The sequence below is a fragment of the Hemibagrus wyckioides genome, linkage group LG02 (genome assembly GCF_019097595.1).
Source record: "Hemibagrus wyckioides isolate EC202008001 linkage group LG02, SWU_Hwy_1.0, whole genome shotgun sequence".
Lineage (NCBI taxonomy): Eukaryota > Metazoa > Chordata > Actinopteri > Siluriformes > Bagridae > Hemibagrus > Hemibagrus wyckioides.
The window spans coordinates 2,021,428-2,028,927 of record NC_080711.1 but is presented as its reverse complement, the minus strand read 5'-3'; the positions used below and the strand labels follow the sequence as shown (position 1 = coordinate 2,028,927).

The 7,500-nt window shown below is 38.3% G+C and overlaps 1 protein-coding gene across 6 annotated transcripts in view; it reads right to left on the bottom strand.

The window, feature by feature from the left end:
* Nucleotides 1-7,500, bottom strand: part of ppfia3 (PTPRF interacting protein alpha 3) — a 69,618-nt gene that overhangs the window by 25,183 nt on the left and 36,935 nt on the right. For all 6 annotated transcript variants that reach the window (XM_058373806.1, XM_058373815.1, XM_058373774.1 and 3 more), the window contains exons 8-10: nt 7,150-7,242; nt 2,207-2,259; nt 1,450-1,543 (exon numbers count right to left, since the gene is read on the bottom strand). In XM_058373806.1, coding sequence (XP_058229789.1) covers nt 1,450-1,543; nt 2,207-2,259; nt 7,150-7,242 — 240 coding nt within the window. The remainder of the gene's footprint in view (nt 1-1,449; nt 1,544-2,206; nt 2,260-7,149; nt 7,243-7,500) is intronic.

The window sequence follows — 7,500 nt, the reverse complement described above, 5'->3', positions numbered from 1 at the left end:
GTGTGTGTTATTGAGATTAGAGAAGGTTAAATTACACACATTCATTCCCATCACCAGTTTTATTTTAAATTAAATGAATTTAATTTCATTTTATTTGTATGGAGCTTTTAACAAAGTTCAGAGTTTTACAAAAACATTTAGGTATTTTATTTACATTTTACTAACATTAATTTTAACTGCTTTTTTAATACTATTTTTTAAAATAAAATTTATCATTTTAAAATTAAAATTTGATAGGTTTTTTTGGTATGTATTTTGTGTGTTTCCTGGTTGTACAGTGAGTATACAATAAACAATATAATAATAATAATAATAATAATAATAATAATAATAATAATAATAATAAGTAATTCTTGTTGTATTATTATTTTTATTATTATTGTTATTATTTTTTTATTTTTATTGTTATTATTATTAAAAGTATTGTTATTCTTATTGTTGTTATTATTATTGTTATTATTATAATTATTATAATTATTATTATTATGACTGTCTGCTTTCTGGCTATTAAAGTAATTCTGTAATCTTCTTAAAGGCAAAATCAACAACAGAAATAAAAAGAAATCATTAAAAATCCTGAATTCTGGTCCTGATATTTTTTTACGTTATCCCTGCAGGGTTTGACTCTGAAGCTGTAAACTAATGCAGAGGTTCATCTCTCGTGGTGAATCAAATCACATTAACGTTCTGACCAGGACGAGAGGAGAGAAAGGAAGTTCAACAAAATCAATCTAATCTGTAGAACACAGCATCCGCAGCACGGAAACCCAAACATCATCAGGTGACCGGCGTGATTACTGACCCCCACGGCATCTGACCACAGCGCCGGAATTCTGCTTTTAATCCTGTTTCTTTCCTGTTTTAATTATCAGAACGAGAATAATGCAAGCTTGGAATCAGGCAAAAAAAACTGAAATTGATTTGTTAATATTTACTGTAAAATATAATATATATTTGCTTTATTCTCATAATCTTTTTATAGGAAATACTTTCATTTTTTTTTGACAGCAGGATGTTTAAGATTTTTTCACTTGATTTGACAAGGGTTTTTTTTTTTTTTTGCAGTGTGCTTATTATTCAGCTAAAAACGAGAAAAGTAAAAGTATGGAAATTTCAACACTATCTGAAGAGTGAAGTTCGTTTGAAACTTCGCCTTCTTTGGTACATCACAGAAATTTCCCAGAATGCACTGGGAAATCTACCCTCACTAACTCACACAAGGCTACACTGAGCTCTGTCAGAATACCCACAATGCACTGCCATGTTTAATAATGACACATCGGGGTGAATAAAGAGAAAAGAAAGAGAGAGAGAGAGAGAGAGAGAGAGAGCAAGAGAGGGAGAGAGAGAGAGAGAGAGAGAGAGAGAGAGAAAGAAAGAAAGAAAGAAAGAAAGAAAGAAAGAAAGAAAGAAAGAAAGAAAGAAAGAAAGAAAGGGCAGAGTGTGTACCTGTCTGTAGAGAGACTCTTTACTGGCCAGTTCGTTCTCCAGCTTGTCTTTGATGTCGTGGAGAGACGTGGCCTCCCGCTGGGCACTCAGGTACCTGCAGGACGATGACACTGAATCTCAGGTCACTTTCACACATTTATGTGGAATAAACAGTGCGTGGTCACTAACTGGTGATTAGTTTACTCTAAAAAGCTGAGGAATTAACCGTCTTAATGCTGCAATCTGATTGGTCAGAAGCTATGTGTTATTTTACATATACCACAAACAACACGCTTATATTAACACTGTTCTGATACGTCATCGTTTCCATAGTAACAGCTCACTCTGATCGAAATCTACAATAACTACATTTTTAAAGTTATTTAGGATGATAGCTGCTGCAGTGTGAGAACATGAACGCGTTTAACTCACCAATGTGCAACAAAATTGAACTTAACTATAAAGAAATAAAAGATTCATGATGCTCTTTAACAATTTTTTAAATATACACCGATCAGCTATAACACTGTGAGCAGTGAGAGGTGAAGTGAATAATACTGAGCATCTCCTCATCATGGCACCTGTTAGTGGGTGGGATATATTAGGCAGGTGGTCATAATGTTATGCCTGGTCAGTGTATAATAATTGGCAAATTAACTGTTATATAAAGTAAAGGAAAATTTTAATATTTAAAAAGAAGAAGCTGCTACTGTTTACTTTTATTCATGATTCAAGTGTTCAGGAAGCTAACACACACACACACACACACACACTTTACCTGCGTTCTAGAGTCGTAATTCTCTCCTCCATATCCTCTCTCTGACACAGAGCCTAGAGAGAGAGAGAGAGACAGAGAGAGAGAGAGAGAGAGAGAGAGAGTATAGTATATTTAATTATTATGAACGATTCTGTAATAAATATGCAATTTACAAATGTTAAAAGAAAAAAATAAATATATAAATAAATGAGTTAAACATTTCCTTTAATAAAACATTATCTGATGCGTCACAGCCTCAAATCGAAGCTTCATACTCTTTTAAAAATGTCTAAATTAAATGTTTTTTCCTCAGAAGATTAGGTTTCAGATAGAAATCTTCCACAGAAAACACTCTGACCATACACTGAGGCTGTTACTAAGCAACTGAGAAACGGACCCAGGCTTAAAGCTAGCTAGTTTCTCAGGTGAACGATTGAACTAGCATGACTTACGGACAGTGTAAAGCATGATGAGCAGTGGGAAAGGGGACAAATTGTTTGGAACGTTAACATTTACCTCAGGACTGTTGAGAAATGATGAGAAAAAGGCTGAGAATTACTAAGAAGACACTGGAATGCTACGGTTACCACTTAGCATCAAGCGCTAATCCAAAAACAAGCATGAGTACAAGTCTTTACACGGGATCTGGGAGAAAATCTTTCTCGCTCTCTAAAGTTCTAAATCCCACAGAGGTTACGTCAATTATTCAGATCTAACTTCATTCAGACTAGCTTTAGCAAATTTACTGTGCTGTGATTTCGGTTTAAAGGTGGATGTTTTTCTAAATTCCGACAAATCCATCAAATTATTCACACATTATTAGACGGCGTGTAAACAGAGCAGGTTGTGTAGCTTTTTGTTCAAGATCGGAATCATGAACGTTATTGACAGGTGATGTGTAGTAGCGCTGGAGGCTAACTTCACACAAAGGTTAATGAAAGCTAGCGCTAACATGCTCCAGTTACTGCAAGTAGACAGTAGCCTAACCGCACGCTACCTGTGTGTAATAAGGAGATCGTGGGTGGCCGGCTAGAGAGGAATGTTCTCCGAAATATTTTGAATCGTTTTCTCTGCATCATTTATTTTGATTGGAATCAATTTAAATTGATTCCTTCTGAATTAAAGGTTTTAAAGTGATTGATTTGAATCATTTCTGTTCAGTTGATCCATTTGAAGCGTTGTGAATCAGTGGTTTTGATTCTGTAATCTTCAAATATTTTGATTTAATTATTTCAAACTCTGATGTTTTAAATTATTTGCATTAAAATTAAATTAAATTGCTTCCTTTGGATATCAGCCGAATCATATGATTTAAATCAAAATTTTTGATTTAGCTCGTTTTAAATATCCTATATAAATTGACTCTTTTGCACTGAATGTTGTTAAAATCTGAATCACTTGCTATGAATCACTTATTCTGACTCACTTCTTCTGAATCACTTATTCTGAATCACTTGCCCTGAATGACTTATTTTGAATCACTTGCTCTGAATCACTAATTCGGAATCACTTCCTCTGAATCACATGTTTTGAGTCACTTGCTCTGAATCACTTTGGCCAGAGAAGAGCATTTCCTCACTACAGAAATAGCTCCAAGACACTGACTGGAGCATGTTTACCTCATAGGCCACCTCAGGCGCACAGACAGACATCAGCATCTATACATCATCTGTACTGGACCATATCAACATGTGTATCGACACCGTCACCACTGTCAAACATGTGAAACACTTTCCTAATCAGAAGCCATGGATAAACTCTGAGGTCCGCCTCAGATGCTGCTCTTAAATCCGGCAATGCAGAGGACTACAGCAGAGCCAGGGCCAACCTGAAAAGGGGCATTAGGATAGCTAAGCATGCACATAAACTGTGCATCGAGGAGCACTTCCACTGCAACCCCAACCCCAGACATGTGGAAAGGCATCCAGACCATCACTGACCACAAACATACAATACAGTCTCTACCTACCAGCAATGCTTTCCTCCCAGATGAGCTCATCCACTTCTTTGCTCGCTTCAACCAAGGCGTCATATACACCAGAAATGCTCGCTCCTCGATCATCCAAGATCAGTCTCCACAACAGAGGTACACTCAGTAAATCCACGTAAGTCAGCTGGTCCTGATGGCATACCCGGACGTGTGCTCAGGACTTAGTAAACTGATCGCTAAGCTCAGTGACCTGGGTATCTGCACATCCATATACAGTTGGATTATGGACTTCTTAACAAATAGACCTCAGTCTGTAAGGTTGGGTAATCACATATCCTCAATCCTCATCCTAAACACCGGTGTCCCACAAGGCTGTGTGCTGAGCCCAATGCTCTACTCCCTGTTCACCCATGACTGTGTTCCGTGGCATAATTCCAACATCTTCATCAAATATGCAGATGATACCACAGTTGTTGGTCGAATCAACAGCAACAATGAATCGGACTACAGGGAGGAGATCCAAAGCCTGTCAGCATGGTGTTCCATGAACAACCTCACCCTCAATGCCATGAAGACCAAAGAGCTCATTGTGGACTTCCGGAAATCTAACAGCAGCAGACACTCCCCTATCTACATCAACGAGTCTGAAGTAGAGCGTGTCTCCAGCTTTAAGTTCCTTGGCATCCACATCTCTGTGGATCTGTCCTGGCATCTGAACACCTCAACTCTGGTTCGGAAGGCGCAACAGCGTCTTTACTTCCTGAGAAGATTAAAAAGTTCACCTATCCCCCAAGATCCTGACCAACTTTTACCGCTGCATCATTGAGAGTATCTTGACAAGCTCCATCACAGTGTGGTATGGCAGCTCCACAGTGTGTGGAAAGAAATCACTGCATAGGGTTGTGAAAACCGCCCAATGCATCATCACGCACCCAACTACCTGCCATTGAGTCTCTTCACCACAGTAGATGTCTGCATAGAGCACACAAAATCATCAAGGACTCCTCCCATCTGAGTTATAAAGTGTTCAACCTCCTTCCATCCAGGAGGAGATACAGGACCATCGCAGCAGAACCAGCAGGTTCAGGGCCAGTTTTTTCCCCACAACCATAGATCTTCTGAACTCTACACTACACTGCTAGGACTCTCACATCTCACTACACTTTACCACCTTGCAGTTCTGCTCCACTCTGCATATTCTGTTATAATATTATTATAATATTATTGTAATATAATTAATGTACATATTGTCCACTTCATAGATTATACCTAGTTTATCTATGTCTATCTGTTTATATATATATATTTATATATACTATATACTATCTGTATATTATCTGTTACTGTTGTACACACACTGTACATAATGCACACATTTCTTGCACAATTTATAATTATACTTTACACTTTATCTGCTGTAAATACTACCTGTACACACCTCTCTATACACACTCTGTACACACCTCTCTATACACACTCTGTACACTCCTCTCTATACACACTCTGTACACACCTCTCTATACACACTCTGTACACACCTCTCTATACACACTCTGTACACTCCTCTCTATACACACTCTGTACACACCTCTCTATACACACTCTGTACACACCTCTCTATACACACTCTGTACACACCTCTCTATACACACTCTGTACACACCTCTCTATACACACTCTGTACACACCTCTCTATACACACTCTGTACACACCTCTCTATACACACTCTGTACACTCCTCTCTATACACACTCTGTACACACCTCTCTATACACACTCTGTACACACCTCTCTATACACACTCTGTACACACCTCTCTATACACACTCTGTACACTCCTCTCTATACACACTCTGTACACTCCTCTCTATACACACTCTGTACACACCTCTCTATACACACTCTGTACACACCTCTCTATACACACTCTGTACACTCCTCTCTATACACACTCTGTACACACCTCTCTATACACACTCTGTACACTCCTCTCTATACACACTCTGTACACACCTCTCTATACACACTCTGTACACACCTCTCTATACACACTCTGTACACACCTCTCTATACACACTCTGTACACTCCTCTCTATACACACTCTGTACACTCCTCTCTATACACACTCTGTACACACCTCTCTATACACACTCTGTACACACCTCTCTATACACACTCTGTACACACCTCTCTATACACACTCTGTACACTCCTCTCTATACACACTCTGTACACACCTCTCTATACACACTCTGTACACACCTCTCTATACACACTCTGACATGGCCTTATTTACTGATCTACATATTTATCTGCACTTGTTCATTTGCACAATTTCTACTATTTGCACTTCTGGTAGATGATAAACATTTCGTTAAATAGCATTTCGTTGCTATGGACCTGTACTCTGCAATGACAAAGTTGTATCTATCTATCTATCTATCTATCTATCTATCTATCTATCTATCTATCTATCTATCTATCTATCTATCTATCTATCTATCTATCTATCTATCTATCTATCACTTATTCTGATTCACTTGCTCTGAATGACTTGTTTTAAATCACTTGCTCTGAATCACTTGGTTTGAATGACTTGCTCTGAATCACTCGTTTTGAATCACTTGTTTTGAATCACTTGTTTTGAATCACTTGTTTTGAATCACTTGTTTGAAATCGACAGTTTGGAAGGGTCAGAAATCTGTAAGGAGGAAACCGAGAGTGAGCTGTAGATCAGAAAGATTTTTATCACAAAAGGAAAATTCCAGAGCGACTGTGCCGTGACATGAACGCTCACTGCTGCCAAGATGGCAGACGTTCAAGCAGAAGCACAAAACAAAGTGACTCAACATCACCCAGAAAATCAGAGAGGAATGACAGGCAGTGTGTGATCAAGTGTGTGATCAGTGTGTTGTGTGTGTTGTGTTGAATCTGACAGTCACACACCCATCACAATTAATCACCACATCATGACAGGAGCAACCATTGTGATGAAAGAATGGGGGGAGTGTGTGTGTGTGTGTGTCTTCAAACCTCTTTAATCTCCCGCTGAAGCTTCTGATTGGCCTCCTCAGTCTTGGTCACCTCCCTCCTGGCAGCAGTGAGCTGTTCCTCAATCTCACCAACCTACACACACACACACACACAAACCAGTACAGACAGACACCTATGTTAATTATTGTTAACTATTGGCTCCCTGGTCAACTCCTGTCACAATTGTAAAAGAAGGAGAAACGTCACAGGTGAAAGTTTCTCAGGTGAAGATTGGTAAAAAAAAAAAAAAATAATAATCTTCAGCATGAAATAAAACAGACACAATGCTTATTTTAGGTTAAATGTATTCAGAGCTTTTGAGCTACAGACAAAGCAGCTTTACTGTAACAG